At 39.7% G+C, this 25,480-nt stretch overlaps 1 protein-coding gene across 1 annotated transcript in view; it reads right to left on the bottom strand.

The window, feature by feature from the left end:
• Nucleotides 1-16,614: 16,614 nt before the first annotated feature.
• The window catches only part of LOC111662813 (E3 ubiquitin-protein ligase RNF38-like), a 16,977-nt gene continuing 8,111 nt past the window's right edge, over nucleotides 16,615-25,480 (bottom strand). Inside the window, exons 4-12 of the mRNA XM_023416799.2 lie at nucleotides 23,571-24,012; nucleotides 22,219-22,359; nucleotides 21,871-22,059; nucleotides 20,665-20,826; nucleotides 20,459-20,562; nucleotides 19,431-19,512; nucleotides 19,227-19,348; nucleotides 18,702-18,801; nucleotides 16,615-17,752 (exon numbers count right to left, since the gene is read on the bottom strand). Coding sequence (XP_023272567.1) covers nucleotides 17,690-17,752; nucleotides 18,702-18,801; nucleotides 19,227-19,348; nucleotides 19,431-19,512; nucleotides 20,459-20,562; nucleotides 20,665-20,826; nucleotides 21,871-22,059; nucleotides 22,219-22,359; nucleotides 23,571-24,012 — 1,405 coding nt within the window. The 3' untranslated portion in view covers nucleotides 16,615-17,689. The remainder of the gene's footprint in view (nucleotides 17,753-18,701; nucleotides 18,802-19,226; nucleotides 19,349-19,430; nucleotides 19,513-20,458; nucleotides 20,563-20,664; nucleotides 20,827-21,870; nucleotides 22,060-22,218; nucleotides 22,360-23,570; nucleotides 24,013-25,480) is intronic.

Here is a 25,480-nt window from a genome sequence, read left to right as displayed (position 1 = left end):
CAGTAGAGGCCTTGTTATCTGCATTAAGCACATTGTGGTTGAGCTGTTTGCTCCCCCACTGAGGCCGTTGAGGGTGAGTGTGAGGGGGTGGTGTGAGGTGGTGTGGGGGTCACGACGTTTGGTACAAGAAGCATGAAAACCTCGAGGTCTATTAGAAATAAGATCAATCCAGCAAATGTGATATTTTATTGATCACTGTGGGTCACACACACACAGGAGCCGGGAGGAAACAATGTCTTGCAAAAGTGAGCATCTGATTTGCACATGGGCTGCAGTAGTAATACACAAAGAGGCAAGAAAGCTGATGACTAAAACCACTCCTCATTGTGAGCTCATCAAATCAGTTGTTTACATTCAACAAAACCCAAAGACAGGCATGGTAATAATAATACCAGCAAAACCCCAATAACTAACTATAATCAAATCTGCTTTTGCCAATCAGCAAAAGCCTGTGACCAGCAGCCGAAAATATATTTCCTCTCTTCTCTGGTCTGAATGAGTTCATGTCATGTTATGGAAAGTCAAACTGCAGAATCTGTGACTTAACATAGATCAACAAGGGGAACCATGACAGGCAATATTTTTTATTGCGCGCTCATGATGTGGTGAGGCAGCCTCACATTGGTGGGTCATCGGTCTGGAGCGCGTGCGTGTGTGTGTGTGTGTGTGTGTGTGTGTGTGTGTGTGTGTGTGTGTGTGTGTGTGTGCTTGTGTGAATGGAAGAGCTGCAGGCTGACTCAGTCTGCACACGTCAATGCGGTATAACTACCCCAGAGGTCCCTTTGGTGATGTGAGGAGAGGGCAGGAGGAAGACGTGGCTTTAAATGCACTTCACAAAAAATGACTCCAGCTAATTATTTCATTGCATGGACAGAGAAGAGAAGGAAGAGGAGGAGGAGAGGAGGCAAAGAAAATATAAATAAATAAAAGTATAATGGGGAAAATATGAAGTTTCCTATCAAAGCCTGTGAAGAATTTAAAGCTGAAGATGAATTAAAGCCTTTCAGAAGGAAGTTGGTCTTTTTTAAAGAGGAAGAAGAAGATAAGTATTCTATGCTGAGAGAAAGAATTGTGTTTTCACTTTCCCACTGAGAGTTACATGAGAAGATACACTCATGTCTGAAACAAGAGCCAGCAGCCAGTTGGCATAGCTTAACATAAAGACTTGGAATAAGGGGAAACAGCTATCTTTCCTCTGTCTCAAGCATCTTTAAAGCTCATTAATTACCATATTATGTCTCCATTAAAAAACACAAAGTGTAAAAATGACACATTGTGGTTTTATTGGGGGAGGGTTATGTGCCAGACTATTTCTTGTCCAGGAGCAGTGTCTTCCTGTTTTAGTCACCATGAGTTCAAAAAGTCATCCAAATTAAACGACAACATATGACAAAATTTGTCCATGAATTACTCACAGAATGACACAAGCATTTTTTTTCTTGAAGCAACAACCCTATTGGCAGGACGACATCACTGTGACTTCCAAAAATGTTATAAATCTGTATTGAGAAATTAATCTGTCCTATGATGTGACAAAGCTGTGGTTTAGGTTCAGTTTAGGCACAAAAACAACATGGTAAGTTTAAAGGAAACATCATGGTTTCTGATAAAATGACTACTTCAACATATGACATGTAGCTACTGGCATCAATCTGCTCATCTGGATGAACATAATTCCCAACATGCAAATCTATTACTTCAGGCCTCACACAGAGAGTGTTCCTAAGAGTTGGAGGAATAAGCAAAGCAACCAACTTCAGAATAAACTGGGTAATATGTGACTCCTCAAACATGTGCAGTCAAGAGAAGATGCAGGAACACAGAGTTTAACTCTCACCTGAACTTTGGCCTGACCTCATACAGTCATGCACAGACACTGCATGAAATTAACCTCAAGTCATGACTCAAAATGCAACCAAATTATATTATCCTCCCATCACACCCCATTACAGCCACTCTTGAGCAACACACAAGCATCCGCCTCCCAAAGTCCCCACTCGTCTCTCTTAATGAACATTATCTCTGCATCCTAAAAGCAATGGAGAGGAGCAGGGGGAGACCAAATTCAATCAGAGCTACTTAGCTCACTGTGGGGTCTGCTGGGGCACACACACACACACACACACACACACAGAGTGAGAGAGAGAGAGATTTAAAGGATAAAATCTTTGTTCCTATGTTTCCTACATACTGATAGCTGGTAGCTGATAGATTAGCAGTATCACAATATCACATGCATGCAGTAACGTAACACAAACACACCCTATAACGGACATATAAATAAACTCGGTTTCATTAAAGTACTTGTGAGGAGACAACACATTCATAATTCTATTAAAGGCCCATAATGGTGGTTTTGTCTGTTTTAACCCATTACATACATTTTGTGCATATTATACATTAGTGCTGTCCATTTTGCAAAGCACAGCATAAGATTTTAGAGTCGCACTAAACAGTGGCACTAAAGTTGCTGGAAATAAGTAAACCATTAAAGTGAAAAAAAGTCACACATTATCATTATATAGTCACCCAATGTCAATTGTTTGTGTGAATTGTTTTAAAAAGTCTTTCTGGTTAGGGCATTTAATGCTTGTGGGAAACTTGGACACTAGAGTTTTGAGAGTTGACTGCTGTAAATCCCTGTCACAGCAGGAAAAGCAACAGGTGTTGATAATAAACATCACGATGGCTGAATTCCATTAAGCTGCTCCAGTTTCAGGGTTCTGGAGTTGTGCATGCAGCCTCACTGTCCCACTGTCATGACTTACTGGGACACTTGAATAGAACAGTTTGTTTACGACACCTGTGCTTTTCCTACTATGGCCAGTCAAAATGACTGCTGTGAAAAAGCCTCTTGCATCTGCTGAAAAATCAAAGCCTTATGGCAAACTAAAAACAATCATGTGAAAACAATTACAAAAAATTTGAATTTTGATGCTTCTTGCTTTTTGTACTAAGCAACAATAAAACATTAAGGTGAAAAACATAAAGATGATGGGATGGCAAATTTGGTCATCTACCTCTACCTGTTTTCACCTGTGTGCCTGATTACACCTCTTCCCATGAGTGTGTGGAGTTGTAGTTAATGTAAAACTTTATCACTGTCATTATGCTACATTCATGTCATATGGGAGTTAGTGTAATTACCAACCTCAAACTTGTAAAAAAAAAAAACATTCAGAACGTTCCAATATTTAGTGCCTATAGAAGTTGCTAAAGAGAAAAATAAATTTAGATGTCTCATATCAGCCAAAGTCAATCGTTCAAGGTAACTGAAAAAAAGTAAAACTAATTTAATCAATGCACACTCAAAGGAAGAATTCTGCAATCATACAACCATCTTTAAATGTCTTACATTAATGCCCAAAAATGGGAACCTTTAAATTTACCAACAATCCAATGTGACATGAACACAGCATCGGTAAATAAAGTGGTAGAGACCTCTCACATCAGCAATCTGCTTCAACCTGACCAGAGGTCCAATCAGCCTGAACAAGTGAAAACACCTGTGAGAGAGTCCAGGGCAATAAAGTAAGTTCCAAGACAAATCGATCTTTTTCAGATACTGGAATAAACTGGAAACAATAGCCTCGTGAAAGGTAGAATTAAAAGTTAGGAGTTAAACATTGTTTATCAAACTTTTAATGTGATTTAGCGCTTAGCTGCATGGACAGGTATGTGTAATCTATTCTGTTCTATTCTGTTCTGTTCTGTTCTGTTCTGTTCTATTGTTCTGTTCTGTTCTGTTCTGTTCTGTTCTGTTCTGTAAAATTTTTAATTCCTGATACATAAAAACTCTCAAGAGTCTTTACATCAGAGGATTTATGTCATTTTCCACATTTATTTCTGGTAAGATAGAAGTCTAAGAATGCATACCTTTGGTTCAGTCTGAAAGTCAAAGTGCTGAAGTGTTTCGCATTTGCATAATCATTTATCAGTTCACTTCCTACAGCGATGATAATGCGATGTCTACGAGAGCCAAGCCATTCTGTCATCATAATCCAATTAACCATATACTGCACACAGCTCCATATAAGTATGTAGAGTATCCTGTCTGTGCAAACACACTCTACACCCTGTGTCCCCTCCACCACACACTCCTTGGGGTTACAGCCAACACACAACATCTGCATCTGTTTCCCGACAGCTGCATCATCGTATTGTATATCATTTGAGTGGATTAAGTTTGTTTAGTTTAGCCTCATCACCAGCCTCCCTGTCATCTAAAAGTGTGTTCGTTTGCCTCCAGGCAGCAAAGTCAGGGACAGTGTGCCGCCGTGAAGTGGCCGATTCCTTCGCTGAATTAATGTTATCATAAATTCATATCACTGGGGGACATTTGTGTCTTGGACTGACAGTATGAGATGGGGCTTTCTAAATTCCTGACTGGTAACCTGTCACAGCTGGTCATTGTCCTGCTCCAGTGGGACAGAATCAGTACGATGGGACCTCCCGGATGTGTAGTGATGAATGCATCTCATCATCTATCTTTATCTTTGTCTAATCTTCCTGTTGCTGCTCTGTGTTCCTCACCATCGTCGATTGCCTTCAGTCCCTATTTGTACTCTAAAGTCTTACTGCTTGTCTTTTTGTTCCATTCATGTGCTTGCTCCCTTTTCACCTCCTTTTATCTCCCCCACCCCTCCCCTTCCCACTTCTTACTCTTTCTTCTTGAGTCCTCTACATACCCTGTCGTTCTCCTCTCATCTCTCTTAAACCAAACAGGCATATAAACCCCTGCTGAGCTCCCAGCGGGTGGGAGAAAAATGTTGGAAAAAATTGTAGGAATCTTATCATGGCTGAACTCAATTAAATGTTCTGACAGAGCCCAGAGCCTCAGAGCATGTCTCCAAGCTGCTTCTGAGTGTCCCTGCTGCTCTGCCATATCCTGCCCGATGTGACTCTCTGTAATGTTTAAAAGGAAGGTGGATTTCTGTGAGAGCCCCAGGTTTGCCCCCGAATCTTTTTGGAAGTCTAGGAAGAGAGCAAATCCAATGAGCGAGTATGTTCTCTGTTTCAGGATTTTGTATATAATATGCATACTGTCCTTATCTGAATACCAGTGGACTAAAAACTTGTATTGGAGATCATTAGAGGCTGCATAACTTTTGGTGATGTGGAAAAATTCAAGTCAGAGCAAAATGATTTTAACCTTCCAATGCAAGTATGCAGATTGGTCAAATCTTAAAAATGTCCTTACAGGGCTCTGGGTGTGCAAGATGTTGAGTACATGCATGGCTGCTCTGCCTCTATATGGCAGCTCTCTTCTACACAAAGCCTCTCATGTCATCTTTACTGCAGGCCAAGAAGATTCAGCATTGCACATAATCCATAGGCAACAACAATCTGACAGACTTGGACCCCTCCCACACACACACACATACACACACACACACATACACACACACGACCGTATGGCAGAAGAAATATGACAGCGCTACACAATCCAGCATGTTTCTGTGTCACAGTAACGCGCCCTGCCCAGACACGAGCAAGGAAGATGAGGAGGAGGAGACTTTGAGGGGAAAGCAGCTTGTTGTGATGACGGTTGAAGTGATTGAAGATATTCATTTAAATCCAGAAAAGCACAACTGATATTACTATACAAAACACAGAGGACTTTTAGAGTGTGGTTTATTATAGAAATAAACATGTTTGAATAGCGAACCTTTTCCATTTGTTTATTGGTTCTATGAAAAAAAAAAAAACAACCTGATAGTGTATCATTCCTGCACAAAAACACACAATGATGACAATGCATTTAGTTGAAAGTTCCCATCATACATGATTCTATGTGACCACCTTTTGACTTTAACTGTAAAAGTTCATTATAAGGGAAAAAAACATACAATATGCAGACTGTGTGTGTATGTTGTTTGTGGCAGTGTGCAGTGTGCAGTGTGTGGTGTGTGGTGGGGGCTGCCCATGCTCATAGTTGGTTTGAGATGCAGGTGTGGCTTTACATTTATATTTCTGGGTGCACTCACATGAACATGAACACGCATGAATAATAAAGTGTTCTATACTGTGTCTCTTCTCCTGGAATTACTCTTGTCCCTCTCAGCACTAGACTGTTGGATTCAATAGCAGTGAAGCACATGGGTGGATCTGTCTCCATTACTGGAGTGGTTACTCACTCATAGTTAATTGAATTAAATTGAAGATGAGTGGATTCAAATGGTTCAAAAACATTTTCACCTTCTATTTTCAATGCTTGGATTGTAAATGAGCAACAGATGGTCAACACCCAAGAAGCTTCAGGAAAGGAAGATGATCCTCAGATGAGTACAGAACATTTCTGACAGTGCTCACCTCCAAAACCAAAGAATAGAAGAAGATCACAAAGAAGATAGGCACCAAAATGTTTTATTATTATTATTATTTTTTTTCTGCTGATATTTTAGATATTCAGTGTTTCTGACATATGCTTTTGCAGAATAAAGGAACTGACACGGCTGAAATCTTCAACAAAGCAATTACCCTGAAGAGTTAGAAATCAAGGTTACATATTACCCATTGTGCCATTAGTCTGTCCTCCCAAACTGTTGGAACAGCAGGCAAATGAAATACAAGTCTAAGTCAAAGCACAGAACTGGCCTAGTTAAAACCTCTGACCTCCTGTTACCCAAGCCATATGCAAACAGATTACTACAGCTTCTATAGGTTGAACCCTGCTTGCACCACAGCGTAAAAAACAAGATGTGACTTAATTATCTGGGGCAGATCATACAGTGTGTTACAGAACACATGAGCCCCATGGAATAGGTCAAAGCTGGAGCATGAAAAGGGCAATGCTGCAGTCCAAAAGCAGCAGGGCAGACTTATGGTGATTTGCTTTCAGGGGTTTTTAACGATACTAGGAATGTTGATGATCCATAATGAGGTTATCCCTTTGTATGATCTCATACTTAATATCAACCGGCTGTTGCACCTATTGTTCTGTCATGACAGTGAGCTTTGAATAAAATATAACAGCTCATTATGTAGGGTCAGATAAAGACCTAGTCAAGACACCTTTTAAAATTTAGCAGTGAAATCAATTCATCCCAATTAAGTTACTGTGATCAGAAACACAAGTGTGTGCCATTGAGTGACAGCAAGCAGTCTTGACAGCGCTGACCTCTGAGGGAGCGCAGAGCCAGAGCCATTAAAGCTTATTAGCTGTGTTGCATCATCATTTAACCTCAAGCTTCAGTATAAACTGCTCCACAAAAACAGAATGGTTAACAGAGAGTTGTGAAACATACATGGTACAAACAGTGGTGGAAGAAGAATTAGAAGAAGAAGAAGAAGAGTAAAAGTCCTGCACAAAAAATCCTACTTAATTGAAAGTATATAAGTATTGGCAGATAAATGTCATTAAACTATTTAAGTAAAAGAACTGGTTTGGTCCCTCCAACAGATACATTATTATATATGACATTATTCGCTTATTACTACTGAGCGGCGTGTGAGCAGAACATTTCTGTTAAAGCTGCTGGAGGTGGAGCTAGTTTTAACTTCTTGTACTGTTTTATATAAAAGGAAACTGGCTAAATCTGAGAGGTCATGAGATGATTAATTGGAGAGGAAAGAAGAAAAAACACGTTTGATTCACATATCTGTTTTCAGTTTATAGACTTTTTCTCTAATCGTTGATTTTTGATGGGCTTTTGGATCATTTGAACATCTGAAATGAAACCATGTGAGAAGTTTAAAGTGAAAAATTTTTAATTTGTCAGAAGCTGAAAAGTTTGGAAACCAATTGTTGGTTTGTTATAGTATCCATTGCGTAAAATCTTCATCATAAAAATAACTTGTAACTAAAGCTGTCACATAAATGCAGTGGAGTAGAAAGTAGATAGCAAAATGAAACTTCTGGCCAAACATATGCCTGGGTCCTCGGTCTGAGTCTGGTCCATATACTTCCACATCTGGACATATTCCAGCTTTTATCCTCCGGTACTGGCTGACAGCCGGAAGATTTTCTGTGTCTGAGCCACAATCGGTCCAGATGTGATCATAGCATCTGACAATCATGCTGTATATGGGCCAGATTCGGGCCATGGAACAGGGCGTATACTGGGACCTGATGCACTTTAGGCTGGTGAAATATAGTAAATTGTATAATAATAAATATCCAAACACAACCTAAATTTACTTTAACTTAAAACTATATAACTTTATCTAAGAATATAGTTAAACTACCATTTATTCACAAATAGAGCAACCACTGATAAACATTGTAGCCTACAATTTAGAAAAAAGAAACAGCAGCAGAGATGGAGCTCTAATCCTCAAAGGGACTGAGGGCAAATTAGTTCCTTTTTGCCAACAAATCAAACACACATCAGTTAACAGACAGCAAGGAGACAACATACTCCCAAAAAATACTGGACTTGTGTGTGTGTGTGTGTGTGTGTGTGTGTGTGTGTGTGTGTGTGTGTGTGTGTGTGTGTGTGTTTGAATGTTCCATTAAGGTTCTGACTGAGAGGTGTGCACCCTGTACAACATTATGTCACCATGACACAGGTTGACCTAAGCACACCTGACTCAGGCTGCTGTGTGGCCTGCAGCCCATGCCTCGTCCTGAAATGACACATTCACACACACACACAACACACAACACACAAACATGCAGACATATGCATAAACACAAAAACGTGCGCAGTTGGACAGATGCACCATTTACACACATACAGCCACACACAGAAAGCAAAAAATCATTTTTTTTCTTTTCCAGATGGCGATGTTAGCGGTTGATACTCTGGACTTGCACAAGGGTATTTTGGAAAAGGGATGTGACTGATGTGCTTTTGTTGCTGAATTTAACACTGAAATTCTTTATGTGAAACAGAAAATGGAAATCCTAAAGTTAACTTTGTGCAAAAAAGATGCAACTATACTAACCTTTTTTAATGTTCATTTCTGAATCATTATCTTCAGCACAAATGACACATATTATATGACATTATTTGGTGAATTACATGTTATGTCATTAAGCCAAGATGCATTTCTCAGTCTTTGACATGCTTCAGTGATAGTCATGCTGTCCTCCAAGAATTTCTCTTCTAGTGCACATAGCATAGTTTAGCATAGCTAAATTGTGTTTCATCCATGCACGCTTGTATGGACCACATAGCCTACACAGTATGTCATTATATTGTCATATGTAGGAAGGGACTGCAGCTCTGATTCTGATCCTCTTGGTAAAGTGTGTGTTGTTGTTTTAAATTGTAGATATATTCTGTTCATGCTGTACACAAACATACAATTTGCACTCGGCACTGATCTGCTTTGGACCAATATGACGCAGCCTATAGTGAGAGGACTTTGTCACTAATAACTACTGCTCTTAGAAAACAACAGAATTTACTGAGGTTGACAACGACAATTGAGCCCTGTGGGCTTTTCCATAATTTTTTTAATTATTCAACTGTAACAGGACTATTGTTGCTAAATGGTACATTCTCCTCGGGTAGTGGCTGGAGTTGTGTATTAAAGGAAAGGTTTACATTTATGTTTTCCTATTATTTTCAAAGCATGTGCCTCTGTGGCCAGTTAGCACTGCCTGTTTCAATATATGAATTTTGTTTTGAGCTAAATGAACTGAAGGCTGTCCAGTCAGTTCATCTTTTGACTCTGAATGGCTTTGTGGTGGTAGCAGTTAGTGTGGCTTAAAGGAAATTAAATGAATTTAAATGTAATAAAATGTAAATGTAATTTTTTATTTTTAATATTAATGGCTATAAGCCTGATTAAATGTCACATAGTTTGCCAGAAATAATTAGTTTTCCCCTTTTTTCCATTTCCATTTCATCCAATTATTATACAAAATAAAACAATAAAAATGGTTTTATTCTGTCTATTTTAAGAGTTTGTTCAAATATTTGTGTTCATCTTCAAATTGGTAAGTCAAATTTTATTTTCATCACTTGCATTGGACGTTGATAGAAAAGCCAGATCACCTGCAAGAAAAGGGGAATTTCTATTTGCTCATGTGTTTTAGACCTTGTGTCATTGATCATGCTTATTTATTAATGGATTTGTTGGCAAAAGTATTGAATAAGTTTGGTCTATTGCTTCCTTTTCTGTTACCTCTCATAACACACATCTCACTTTGTAACTGTGGATGTGCATTTTTTGTGTTTGCTGCATCACACAATACAAAACGTTTGTATGTCTTGCTCCCTCTGTTCTACCAAAACAACCAGGACCTCACAGATCTTCATCAAGGTACAAACTGTAGCTAACATCACTGTCAGTAAGGTAACTTATCATCATATTGGCCCATTTGCCGCTTTGACCTGTCTGCCAACCCTCCTTGAGACAGAATCCAATACTTTTCCATTTTCTTTCTCTCAGATTTCGCCTTGGAACTGTTACTTAAAAGCAGCAATAGATGATATTTCTATGATCTAATCTGACATATTGTCATGAACAGGCATAAACCCCTGAACAAAAAAGCCCCCAGACAAATCATCAAGCCAGCTGGCATCAGATGCACCTTTCAGCCTCTTAAATAATGTCAAATCAGTGGAGAAAACTGATGTAACACCATAACCATGGAGGCTGTAACAAGATAACCAAAGGACAGAAAAGAGGACGATGAGAAATAGAGATGGAAAATATGGCTGATGTTGCTTAAATCAAAATATAATTCTAGTCCTAGAACAGAAGTCACATTCATAGAGGCATCAAAAGTGTATTTTCTGTGTCTGTGAGCGCCTCCGTTTGTCTATTTGTGTTAAGTGTGTGCATGCATGCATTCATACAAGCATGTGTGCATATATCAGGACAGATCTATATTTCCAATATCCTATATATGTCCAATATTTTGTAAATGATAAAAAACAACTGACAATAATGCTCTTCTCATGAATGACAGAGCAAAAACAATTGCAAATTTATTAAAAAGTAAAAACTGAAATGTCACACTGACGAAAGCATTCATCTGTGTTAATATTTCTTGTGTTAATTCTTCATGTCAAGTAAGATGTTGAAAAGTGATGTTTGAAGCTTTCTGAAGAACTGCTCATCCAAAAAACTTAACAGTCTCGACTGCATTCCTTTGGGTCATTCTCAGCAACACACCTGCAAAGTCCATCAGATCAGCAGTTGTCAAGAAAATTGAATTACAGACAGACATTCCTCCAATTTTAGTTAGATGGAGGGCACTGTGCTCTTGAGAACCTTTAGTTGCAGCAGATATTTTATTTTTGTATCCTTCCCGAGATCCGTGCCTCGGCACAATCCTGTCTCTGAGCTCTGCAGGCAGTTTCTTCCTCCTCATGGCTTGGTTTTTTACTTTGATGTGCATTGTCAGCTGTGAGTACTTATATAAACAGGTGTGTGTGCCTTTCCAAATCAAGTCAGGTCAGTTGAATTTACGACAGGTGGAATCCAATCAAGAGAAATTGGAGGTACCTGAGCTAAATTTCAAGTGTCATAACAAAGGGTCTGAATACTTCTGTCAATGTGATATTTCAATTTTTCCTTTTGAAGAAATTGGGGGAAATTTCTCGAATTCCATTTATGCTTTGTCATTATGGGATACTGAGTGTGGATTGATGAGGGAAAATTTGTTTTAGGGATTTTAGCATATGGCTGCAACATAACAAAAAGTGGAAAAAAAGTGAAGGGGTCTGAACACTTTCTGAATGCATTGTACTTTTGACTTCATGAACTTTGCTCCTACATGGCTCACTGGAGAGGGAATTATCCAGCAGACAGTGAAGACGACCAGAGGGTCTTGCTCTATGTGTTCCCTGTGTGTGTGTGTGTGTGTGTGTGTGTGTGTGTGTGTGTGTGTGTGTGTGTGTACAGGGTGTACAGTATATCACACACTGCGTGTATATCACAAACACATGTGATGCACTCTGGCTTCAAGCTCGCCGATCCCGCTGAGCCCCCAGTATGGCGCTATATCCTCCCCACCAATCCACACACACATCCCAGTTCTGTCTGTTTCTCTTTTTCTGTCTTGTCCCTTTCTCTTCCTCATTATGTCTGTCTCTCTCTCTCTCTCTCTCTCTCTCTCTCACACACACACACACCTCATGTCCCGTGAGTAACAGTGATGGCCTTTGACAGCTCAGAACATGATGACATAGCCGGCAGCCACCCAGCATGCAGAGGGGGAAATCCCTTTGAAATAAATATTACACACAGACTTCACTCAGGAAGCTGCTGACGCCATCACATTTAACCCTGAGTGCGGAGAGTGAAAGATATAACAAAGAAGAAAAAGTGGGAAAGGAAGATGCAGTGCGTGCAAGTGTGTGTGTCCATGTGTGAGCATGTGTGTGAACATAAGTGAAGTAGGCAGAGCTCAGTGCCCACATTTTCTTTTTATATACAAGCAGGATGGAGAAACCATGTACCCTGTCAGCTTGGGTCAATCTGCACAACACACTGACATGCACACACACACACACACACACACACACACACACACACACACACACACACACACACACACACACAGCACAGCTATCTTTGTTAGGACATTGCATTGATTTCCATTCATTGTGCACAGCCTAACCCAAACTGTAACTCTAACATTAACCTTAACCATTACACCTTACCCCCGACCTTAAACGGGGGCTCAGAAATGATGTTTTGCCACATTAGGACAAGGCTTCCTTCCCCATGAGGATTACTGGTCCTGACCAGGTTGTTGTTTGTACGACCTTACCTCCAAAGAGGTAGCAAAGACACATACACTTGTGCACGCACACGCACACACACACACACTCACACTGACACATACATACATTTACACAAGTGTAGGCTGCGAGGAGGAGAGGAGCAGAGGCTTTGTTTAGGCATCAAAGGGAGAACAGAATGAAAATGAAAAAAGAAAAACAAAAAAAAAATTCCTCTGATGTTAGGATGTTTTTTGATGGCACAAAAATGGGTGGTGCGGCAGTCATCAATCAATTCTTGGTACCATTTTGTGATTTGTGATTTGATGTGATTGTTCATGAGAGCATAATTTATTATCCTAAAGGGTTTGAGATTTGAAAGCAGTACAGCTCGTTTAAAAGTTGGCCTAAATATTTGGCAAAGTTCAATTTGCAAATGTATGCACAAACATACTGCTAAGGATATTGTATTGACTCATATTCAGCCTGATATTCACACTATCACCATCTCTTAACATCTCCCCATTTTTACTATAGTCATCACCACCACCGACAATCAGCTCGAAAACGTGTTTGGCTTCCTGTTACTTTATTTGGTTGTTTGAGCTTCACTGAGCAGGATGATGTTTGTGAAGAGTCTGACACTAGATTGCACATTAGTCTGCGGAGGGAGGAAAGTTTTGTATATACACAGCTTGTGGATGGAGCTTTTGTTGAGGGAAAAGGAGAGGATGTAATTTTAAGATTTTAAACAATGTAGATCAACTTTTTTGTGTGCTAAAACCATGGACAAAAATCAATGTTGAATTGTTATTGAGCTATTATTTATGTAGAAAGACAAAGAGAATGATTCTCAACCACACTTATAAGAATGATGTTGTTTGCAGTTGGATAACAGAAACATAAATTCTGGTGATTTCTCTCCTTTCAAATGTTCTTCTCCTTCCCCTCTCTTTGACCTGCAAGTGCCAGGCTTGAATAAAGTTCCTCTTCTTCACAGCCACTGTGGGACAAGCTGCCAGTCCCAGCACAGCCTGTGGACAGGACAGCCTGTTGTGCATGAGTGACCGGAGTGCAACTAACCAACCAAAGAGGAGGACGTTCCAACAGGAAGTTTTTTACCAGTGGGACGCCTCTCGGGCAGCGACAGTGTCACTGTAAGAATTAGTTGTTTTTTTAAATTAAAAAACGATGCAACTTGTTTTTGTATTTTGCTGTTTGTCCCACTGTGAGTGTGTTTGAATGATTGGAACAAAAATAATTTAAAAACATCAAGATGGGCTCACCTGCCATCAAAAATTGGGCAACTTCTACCCTCGTAGAAACCTTGTTAGGACACGGAAGTAAGCAAGACAAGACAAATATTGTTTGTTCCCTGAGTTGAGTAACTGGGAAGACATTTTTAGGCAGAAAACCCCCATCTTTTCCACTTCAGCGCTCCAGAGCGGAAGCGGGTTAAAGGAGTGGGTGGTAATCACGGCAGAGGCAAAGAGGGAGAAGAGGAGGGTGAAAGAGAAGATGCATACAAAAAACAGAGTGCTAAGACAGAGGAGAACTGAAAGGGAGAAGAAATTAAAACAAAGAAAAAAAAACAGAGGACAGTGCATGAAGAGGACAAGAAGAAGAAGAGGAACAAAATCACTTAAGGAAAGTATGGAAGTGGTAGAGGGAAAGGTGGTGGAGTAAGAAGAAAAGGTTGAAGCAGTGAATTAGAAGAAGCAATCAGGAGGAGATGAAAGATGAAAAACAAAAAAAACAAAAAAACTGGAAGCAAACACTTGTACAGAGTGAGAGACAAGGCCGGGGAGGACAGTGAGTCATCAGGCCTGGGCCAAAAGGCTTCTCATTTAATTAAACATGAACTCAAAACATATATACATCATCTCTGTCTCTCAAAGAGAGGCAATTATCTGACTTTGTTCTTAGTTTTAGATGGCATGACCCTGCATCTCCCTAAGTGGTGTGACTTTTTTGCAATTTACAAGTCAAATCCCCAAAAAATAAATGGCAGTCAGACCTTGGATTTATATGAATTAAAGTTACACCTACATATCAGTATTAAAGAAGACTGAAGCAAACTTGTGTCCTGACATGATCAAGTAATTTTTAAAGATGTTTTACAGCATGTATTATGCCACTGACGTATCTGAGTTTATACCACAAATCCACAGCTTGTTATAAATAGTGACGCAAGTTGTGTAAGGGTGACAGAAGGATAAAATAGATAATTAATTTCAGCTAACCACAAAAGTGTCACGGGTAATACAAAGAGAAAGTAAGGGCATGAATGAACCACAGCATCCCTGGTTTGTGTATGACTGGGGACCTTAGTTGCATGTCATTCCCTCCCTTCATTTCCTGTCATCTCTCTACTGTCAACTAACAAATAAAAGTGTAAAATGCCCCAAAACATTTTTTAGAAAATGTAAGATTTTTAAGAAAATATTGTCTTTTTAAAAACAGATTTCCTTTATATTTTCACTGTCTTTTTCTTGTCTGTGACCTCTTTTCAACACCCTGAGGCATGGACGGATTATGAAACAAAGGGCCCCTGGGCACAGACATGGAAAAGGCACCGCACCCCTCCTACATAAGAACAAGTCACAAGCCACAAATTCAAAGAGTTGTCTTTCTGGTTGTTTTAGAGTCTCTTTGTGGTCATTGTGTGTCTCTTTGTGGGTTATTGAGTGTGTTTCCATCAGTCAGTAAGAATGATGATATGCTAAGAAGATGGAAAATGTCCCTTGGTGCCTGTGCCCCTTGTCACATCACACATAAATATGCTTGGTAAATTTCCTCCACTGAAAAACATTTGTGTTCTCTGTGCCTCAAACAGCTCCATGCAACTTGCTTGCAAAAATGTATGTAGCCACTGGTGCTGTAAAGCCTAGAGGTGACATCCGCCTTTTGGAATTCAACTGTAGATACTGTATCGGTGTGTACTGTATTAGTATGTACTGTTGTCTCGTGCCTTCTGTTGATTAACAGAAGGCACGAGACAACAGGCGTGTGCTGCCAGGGAAACAGACGTGTGCTGCGAGGGGAAGTGGATGACCTGGCTGTCTGTCTACACACCAACTGTACACAAGCATTTGTTTCAACTGCATCATAGATTTAAAGTTATAGGAACATTTCACCATGTAATAGTAATTTGTTAAGTTGTCTACTATGTTTTTAACGGATTCGATGCTTGGTTCCAACACCTTGTTCGGGTTTGTTCTCTCAGTTTCAGATTCATATACAATTCTTGCCTCAGTTCCAGCACTCATTACCTCATTAATGTTCATTTAACTGCTCATTTATGTTGTACTGTTAGTTGGAATAATACCACTGTAGGCGTATTATTTTGATTCCAGTAATTATTTATAATTAGTGTTTCTGTGTAAAATTTAACATGCCCCATTGCTTCAGAGTCATTTTAGCTTTTAATAACAGGTGTAAAAGCAACATCAAGAGTTTGATGGGAACCCAAGAGACGCCGAGCGTGTTTACCGTCTTGCCACGCTTGCATTGATTTAAAGGAAAAAATATAGCCTACTTACGACGAATAGCCCAGAATGACTGAAGAATCCTACACATGATGAACGTAATTTTAACACACGGTCACTATTTAACTGCCACTCCTTCAATAGTCTACAAATCAGCTGCTTATTGTCTGATAAATGTTCTGTTCAACAAACATTATAACATTCTGCAGTGAAATAGTGTTAATTACATGTTGTCTACCTGCAAACAAGAGCATGTTTCAGAGGAACCAAAATACTGTGTAACTCAAGGACCGCGTTTGGGCAGATGTAGAGGGACGGCAGTCTAAAAGAGCAGTGACACTGCCTAGTGGCAGGTTGAAGCTGTTACACCTGAAGCAGCAGTCAGTGTCATTTTTAATAACAATACCACATCAAATCCAACATTAGATATTCACTAGCTTTTGATTCTCTGTTAAATTTAAAAAATAAAAAAGAAGAAAAAATATATACAAAATGCTAAGTTTAAAAAGTTCATATCAAGCCTTTTATTTGGTATACAGATATTCATAGATTTATACAGTATATATAGATATATGTATATATGTAACACATGTGCCACTGCAAAGTCACAGACAAACTTATTTTTGCTAAGAAAAGAAAGAAAAAAGAAAAATATATAATGTGCTTAATTTCAGAGTAGTGCCTAAAGCGCTTGCAATGAAAGATAACCAAAACCGGAATGATGAGGTAACTGCCAGGCAGGAAAACAATCACCTATAATGGTCGAATAATAATAATAATAATAATAATAATAATAATAATAATAATAATTCTACTGTAACAAACGGATCAAATAGGCAACTGAGAAGTATAGTGGCAGCATGGACCCTTAGTGTCAAACTAGAGAAAAGGATTAAAGTCTATAACATACATACACACAGAGTATGCATACAGACAGACAGTGCATAAACGTACAAACAGGAAGTAAAGTCAGTCACTCATGAGAGCAAAAAAAACTCTCAGATGTTGTTACTTTTGTCTGATACACAACAGAAACTCAGGCATGCTCCAGGACATCTAAAAATCTCCCTCACACACACAAAATGAAAATACAGTCATGTACCACAGCCCTGCATTATAGGGCTGACCAAACACAACTTGCACTTGTTGTGGTGCGTATACACATACACGCACACATGAACGCGCGCACACACACACACACACACACACACGCGCACACGCGCACACACACACACACACACACACACACACACACACCACTGCAGGATGGTGGGTCACTCACTGAAAGAAGTGACGACCAGCGTGCATGTACGGGTACAGGAAAGACTAATAGGAGGAAAAATGACGGACAGGAAAACAACTGAGCTAGAGGGAATTTTCAGGGAGGGTGATAGACAAAAAAGGAGGAGAGGGTGCTGCACATAAAGGCAAGGAAATGGTATTTGTTTGTGTGTTTGTGTGTGTGTGTGTGTGTGTGTGTGTGTGTGTACAAGCACGCACGTCTATCATTATATCAGGAGCAGGCAGTACTGAACGTGTCGGACAGACGATGAGGAGTGTGACTCCCTCATGTGGTCACTCTGAGTCTCTTTGGACCTCTGAGGCGTCAGCCCGACAAATGGGACACGTCCTGTTAGCCTGAGGACAGAGAGAGGAAACAAGTTAAGTTTTAGAGGTAGGTCATATTTTAAGTCATGATATAAAGCACACAAAAGGCCCAGTCCTATAACTGTACATTTTGACAGTGACTAAACTCACCACTGTACTTTCTCATAAAAAAGATTTATGCAGCGGATTTCAGCTTATTAAATTTTTCATTTGTTTTGTATTGAACTGTAATCCTTATAACCCACTTCACACAGAGGCTTTGGGCAATGCCTCATCCTTCAGAATCATAAGACTGTGTTATGATTAACACAAGAACTTGGAGATGAAGTGCCTCTTTTAGCGTTTTCAGTGGGAAATCACGTGTCGATGTGTGCAGACAGCTCCTTCTGATGTTCCCATCCTGGGGTTAAGTGTGGTTTTCAGATTTCACAGATGCGTCTGAGCTGAATTTAGGAACATTTAGACACAGCCTGATGTTTGTCTCTGTTATCTGACAGATCTCTTGAAAAGTGAGATTCCCACCACACTTGTATAATTAAGAGGTGCCTGTGTCACTTCATTAATGTGTACTTGAACAGATGACAGTGAATGTGTCTTAAAAAAATAAGGTTTTCTCTAGGCAAGTTGCTGATGAAGACTCTAAATGCAGCACTGCCTGGTCACTTTGGCTTTGACTTGAACCCCCTGCCACAAAATGTGTGGTCAGTCTTGAAATCAGTGGTTTCTATATGTGTGCTACATGCAAACAGTGTGAGTCAGCTGGAGCCACAGGCAAAGCAAGGCAAGTTTATATATATAGCACCGTTCAGACACAAAGCAATTCAAAATGCTTTACAGAGGTATGAAATACATTAAAATAGAACATTAAGATGAAATTAAAATAGTATTTAAAAACAATAAAAACACATTTGAATAAATAAAAATAAAAATATTTGGATAAGTCATAAAATCAGGTAGGACACTATAGGAGGATACTCACCCTCAGCCACTTGTCGACACATTTTCCGTGGAACTCGTGGCTGCAGGGCAGGACTCGCAGCAGTTGGCGGGACTCAAAATCACTCATACACACCACACACCTGCAACACAACAGGTATGATCATGCAAAGTACGGCAACACAGGAAATCTGTTGTTTAACACATTTTCCATGTGACACACAGGGCGTTAAAGCTGATTTAGTATAGAATATGTTATTTATAGGACTAAAAAAAGTTGATGTTCTATTGTGAGAGTACCAAAACTGTCTTTCACACACTTGAAGTGCTCAAGTGTGTTTTTAATCTATATTTTGAGAAATATGTGTATCAACAATTAGGACATTTTGCTCAGCATGTCCACCTCTGTCATTTAACTGCACAGATTCTGTACTTCATGCACGTTAGCTTCTGTAAGTAAATCCAGCTAAATCCTTTTACTGTGATCTAAAGGTGCTAACAGAAAATTCATTCACCATAATTCGCCCTCTAAGCCAGTGATGACCTTGTGGATGTAAAAGGCACTCACAGTGTTTGCTCAGACTGATGGTTATTTGGATTGAACCGATAGGAGGGAAGCTGTTCAATGTCTCCTTTGGTCAGTCCTCGGAGTTTGGCCTCTCCCAGACGCTCAGCGAGGTTCAGGAGGGCCTGTGGGAGAAAACATCAGCAACAGTAGAATAATCAGAGTCTGCATCCAGCAGACACAAATAAAGAACATATGAAGACGAACCTCATAATTTTCCACCTCTCCATCGTCTACATCCAGCTCTAGGCTGATCGCAGGACCTGTGGGCTGGACTGGCAGCATCGAACTACAAAAGAAATTTAACAGAGAATTATTTAAGTTCAGTTGATCAGAGAATTAAAAAAGCAAATTATGCAGCTGAGTAGCTAAGCTGTGTTTCAGTAGTTAGAGGACCAGTATGAAGTCTTTACTGACATCTAGTGGTGAGGGTTACAGCCTGCAACCAACTGAATAACCCCCCCTCACCCCTCCCTTTCCAAGCCTGTAAGAGAACCTACGTGACCTTCAGGTCACCTAAAGACATGAAAGGCCCTCTAGATCCATTGTTTGGTTTGTCTGTTTTGGGCTACTGTAGACACATGCTCCCCATGTAAATATGAAGGGCTCATTCTAAGCGAATGAACACAATACAATTCTTAATTTCAGGTGATTATACAGTAATGAAAACATAATTAAGAATATTATATTCCATTTCTTCTAATAGATCCCCCTAGTACCTACAAACTGGTTCTTTAATTTTCTCTCAAAACTTTTCAAAAAGAAGCTCTGATAGCATTTGGGACCAAGTTAAATAGTTAATGGCCCAAAAAAATGTTACTATTTTATCATCTTATTTAAACTATTTAATCTCGCCTTATATTTGTCTTGTATTCAGTATTTCACCAAGATCTGAAACTGCTGGATAAATATTTTTTTGAATGATTTCTTTGCTGAGGGCTCATGATCCAACTAATGTCTAAAGATCTCTCAGAAATTACTTATCTTGGAAAAGACTTTCAGTATCCACATCCAACAAAATAAAATGATCTGAACATATTTTAAACGTTTTTTTTAATTATCTGTTCTATTGTTTCTCTTTTGTCTTCTCCAGGCATGATTAATCAAAATAAATCTCAGAAAATCACAGATAACAACTTGATCAAATTTATCCTCATTTTATATTTTCATTAAGATTTGTGAATGTGATTGGGGTGAATTCTTTTTTTAGAACATTAGTGGATTGATCTACTTACAGGAAGTAAGGCAGGAGGCTTGGGTGGTAAGGCGAAGGTGGCAGTGGCTGTTGTGAGCGGTACCGTCGCCCCGGGAGACGCCGAGGAATGAAGTTTGGATAGGACTAGGAGCGAGTGACAACACATACATGTTAGATAATTCACAGTTTTCATTTTTAGGTTGAAAAACAATTATATACATTTCATCTACTTAATCATTTGCTCACCACTCCAAAGAACTCCTGTGGCAGGGGGTCATGGGAAAGGAAGTGAAGCTGTGTGGAGTGTGGGGTGAGGGCTGGGTGGGTGGCGGGGGGATAGTGGAGCCCAGCACCCAGAGACAGGTGCTCTCCAAGCAGCTCCACGTCATTCTCTATCCTTTGTAATGGCTGGGAAAGCAAAGGAGAGATATGCTAAGATTGTTGTAATCACAGCAGCAGAAGCAAATTACACACAAGATAACATCAATTTAGGTGTAGATTATAATTATTATTTATTCAACTCTTCCCTTCAATTCTTCTTTAACTGCATTACTAATGTGCGTCTCGTTTTCATTTGTGGATTTTACTCTTTTTACCAAACAGTACACTATTCCTACAGTCCTGTTCAGACCTGGCATTAACATTCATCGTGGGTGATCCAATCAGAAATGGACAGCTCTAAGCGCATCAGTTCACACAAGCCACTAAAAATGCATCTCCATATGCATCTCAATTGACCACTTGTGATGGAATCTCATTTCCCCATTCTATATGTGAATAAACACATATGTGTTGTGGTTTTTTTTTAGCCAATCCGACTACAGACAGGGGAAGGGAGGGGCACGGAGGGGTTGAGCGAATAGTTGCGCTGCACACAACTCAGTGAAATAATGTTTTAGCCATTTGAAATAATATAATATATTTGGTTCATTATGAAACTGGAAGGAATAATTAGATTGTGGCGGAGGATGTTGCAACGTATTTGCGTTCACAAAAAAATAAATTACTTATCACTTGTACTTAGAACTGTCCACTTGAGATGGATGTTAATGCCAGGTCTGAACAGGGTCTAAGTGTTTGCAACTACATAAGGAGATGAGAGAAAATTGGTTCGACTCAAATGTATAAAATATGCATCACCTATTTTGCTTTAACATGGTAAAACACCTTTTTTGCTGCATTTTTATTCAGGAGGTGGAACATCGAAAGTGAAGAGTGGAAGATGCTGACTGACACACTGCATCTTCGAGTGGAAACAAGTTTTTGTTCATATCAAAAAGCGAAGAAAGCCTTTTTAAGACACGCATAGATCGTTAGACATCATCATCTTGTGAATTGAGACTTTAAAAATAAGATATTGTTCTTTCCTATATTCACAAAGGATGCATCTGATACCAATTTTGCTAAGGTTGAAACAAATCACAACGACGCAACATATGCATTCCTACTCACAGATCGTGCCTGCTGTGTCGGATAGGGTCCAAACTGTCCAGGCTGGGCCAGGTGAGGTGGGTGGTGGGAAAGGTGTGTTGGGGGATGGGGGAGGTGAGGAGGGGGAAGTAGGAAGGCCGGGTCACTGGACAGCAGTGATGGGAAGGGATAGGGCATCGGTAAGTGCTGCACAGAACAGGTCTGAATGACCTGACAAAGAAGGAAAAAAAGAAAACGCAAGATTAAATTTAGGAAGAAAGGCAAGTTGCAAACAGTATTTTTGAATACATCAAATGAAGAAAGCTCCTCAGTAAATGTGCAACTACACCAGCTGTAAACAATCTCTCACAAAAGCACGAACACACTCACGGGAGGAGGGACGCTGCAGACGGGATAGTGCTGTCCACTGAAAACCACCGAGCATGCTGGGATCTGCTGAGGGGCAGAGCGAGGGGGCAGGCCAGGTGGCGCTCCCGGAGGAGACACAGGATACGATACTGGAGCTGAACCCTAAATAATGAGATCAAACTCAACATTAAACATGCAGTCTATGATTTAAAGCTGAGCAGCTCTAACAGAAGACTTGGAACATCTTCTATGCCCCAACTAAACATTTCAATACCTCATGCATCAATCACTAATGTTTCTATCTGTGAGGTTTCCCAAAAATACAGGCTTTTTCTGAGATGATAAAATTCAAACTTTCATGGTAACAAACATCACTTTGGACTTTAAATTATGCTAATGAAAGGATTCAGCCTGGTTATGCATGTCTGTCCACATCTTTCATGTTTTTGATGGATTCAAATAACAAAAGGAAATGGAAAACTCAGTTTGATTAGAAAGGTCAATAATAAGATGTGGAACAAATTTTGAGGTTACAGAAGCATTTTGCATAAAAGTTATGCTTTTTCATGCTTTAACTGGCACCAGTGTGTGGATGTGAATTCTGACATGAACTTGGTTAAATTATTATTGAAGTGATTTTATTTCACTCAAAACACCACAACAACCTGCAGATTAAAATTGGGCCTTTAACAGATTTTGCAGATTATCAGCAAATGGAAATTGTTCCCATAAAATCCAATTAGTCATGTAATGTGTTTCACTCTATTTCCAGAAATGAGTCAAACATATTCACATGTTGAAATAAACAAAAAAAAAAAAAAAAGTTGTATTTGTGAGTATTTCTCAAATCCTGGACATGATGCTTTAAACTAAAAAATAATTTCTGGTTGGCTTTCCGAAGGGATCGAATGATAAACACCACAGTTTCTCAAGGGTAAAGTTTCCATTTTGCCAATAAAGTTTCCTCCACCCCAGCCAATTTAAAAACTTATTTCACTGAATCAGCCCCAATGGAACTACTAGAACTAGAATTACCGCCTCGTGGTTGCATGCCTCTGCTAACCAGCCAAGTTGCAGGAAATATGGTCACAATCTCCCCTTCCTGTATTACATCATTGAGTAATGGCTAGAGCAGTTTTTTCAGAACATTATGATGTCACAGTGAAGTTGACCTTTGACCATTTGGATATAAAATGTCATCACCTCTTTGTGAGTGTTTCTCATTCTTGTGCAGCACGAGGAAGCGACAACAATGTGCAAGAGGATGACGACCTTTGAGAATCACGCAAGTCGTGTTCTCATTTCTGAGGCCTTACTAGAGTAATTTCAGTCCTTTCTAAACTGCATGTACACCTCACTAACAAAGAACTCACCTGCTCATGGAGGTCAAGCACCACACTGCTCTGTTGCTGGGATGGGTGAGGGTGTGGGTGCTGTGGGTGGGCCGCAGGGTGCAGCAGCCTGGGCGACAGGTTCGGTGACTGGTGGAGGGGCCTCGGGGAAGGGTTTGGGGGATGGTAACCTGGGCGCTCTTCAGGCCCGGGCCCCGGCCCAGGCCCAGGCCCTCGGGGTGGTTGCTGGCTGTAGGGTGGGTAGCCCTGAGGAGGAGCCTGGTGGCGGTAGTTTTCATCCTGGTGGCCTGATGACAGACCGTGGTGAGAGTGCAGGTGGTGGTGGTGATGATGGTGGGCGTTGGGGTGGTGGTGATGGTGGTGGTTGTTGTTGTTGCTGTTGTAGTGGTGGTGGTTGTTGTGGGCGTGGTGGTGGTGGCGGGTCAGGCGGTCTCTCCGGCCACGCTGGCGTCTCATTGGAGGGCTGAGGTGGAAGAAAGAGGGGAAAACTAAAGAAGAGGCAGAAGAAGCTACATTGTCATATGCATCGCCATAAATACTGGAGCTGCCACCTACTGCAAAATGTTTGAATATGAATTCCTGATTAAGGTAATATTGACAAAAAGCAGGACAGAAGAACAAGACTGTATTTTAACCGCAGGTTTTCTGCCTTCAGTGTACTACATACATGTTCAGACTGACTTAAACATCATTACTGACTGAATGGGACTACTGCACTGCACTGTGATTTATAGTTCAATATTTTCAACCATTTTGTTTTTGTGTAAGCTTGTCTGGCTCACCTGGTTTAATAAATGCAAATAAATGTTTGGCTGCATGTAATGATTATTTTCATCATCAATTAATCTGCTAATTATTTTTTCAGTCAATCAACTCATCATTTGGCAGAAAAGTGAAAAGGATGCCTGTCACAACTTTCTACATTTTGTCTGACCTATAGTATAAAACCCAAAGATATTCAGTTTACAGTGATAAACAACAAGAGAAAAGTAGCAAATCCTCACATTTGTCTGGGAGTTTTTCAGTCTGGGAATGTTGTGTATTTTTGCATGAAAAATTAATTAAACAAAGCGATGATTAAAATAGGTTCAGAATTATTTTGTGAAAGGCAACTATTCTATGACTAATCATTTCAGCTCTATTTCAGTGATTTCACAAGTGCCTAACTGACAGTATCAGATGACAAAAATTGTAATAAAAATCCTGATAGATTTCTATCTATTTCTTTCTAAAAAACATAATTTTTAAGTTACAGTTCCTCAAATCCTTCTTCTTGTTTTTTTCATATCATTTTTATTTGAACACGTTTATGTTTTTAGACTGACAGGAAAAGCTACTTACAGTTTTTCTCAGTCGCTTTGGTACATTTCTCAGATCAGAATTGAAATTCTCAAAACTACTTGTTCAATCTTCACATCATTGTGTCACTTGTGCACATCAAAAAAGCAGTTTCTCATTTCTTTGAACAAGTTGCAAATGCTTTGGTTCATCATGCAAATGATTATGTACAATTCTCTGCTGTTTCCTACATTATCAATTGCTTATGTCATGTTGATCAAAATGTATTATAATGGGTCTCTGTGAATAGTCTCACCCCCCACAACATTTAGGCATTAGTTCATCGCATAAGTCTTTACATGCAAAATGGTTGAACAAGTTGTCATAATATGTCAAGCATATCTCTATACATTTCCATTAGACTTTTTTTTCTAAATCTGTCCTGAATTGGTAAATTGCTCCCAGGTGAATCTTGACTTTCTCTAACGAAGGGAAATATGTGAAGCGATAGATCAACGAATGATCAACCAGTTTTCTGAAATAGCTCAAAGGTGCATCTCATGAACCATCAACTGGCAAGTATATATATAGCCGGAGCACAACACAATGTTACAATGTCTGACAATGGAAGGACAAGGAATTGGACGGGGTCA

This window comes from Seriola lalandi, unplaced genomic scaffold (genome assembly GCF_002814215.2).
Source record: "Seriola lalandi dorsalis isolate HSWRI2012SDOR001 ecotype SW California unplaced genomic scaffold, Sedor1 jcf7180002054569, whole genome shotgun sequence".
Classification (NCBI taxonomy): domain Eukaryota; kingdom Metazoa; phylum Chordata; class Actinopteri; order Carangiformes; family Carangidae; genus Seriola; species Seriola lalandi.
This window is presented reverse-complemented; position numbering and strand designations above follow the sequence as displayed.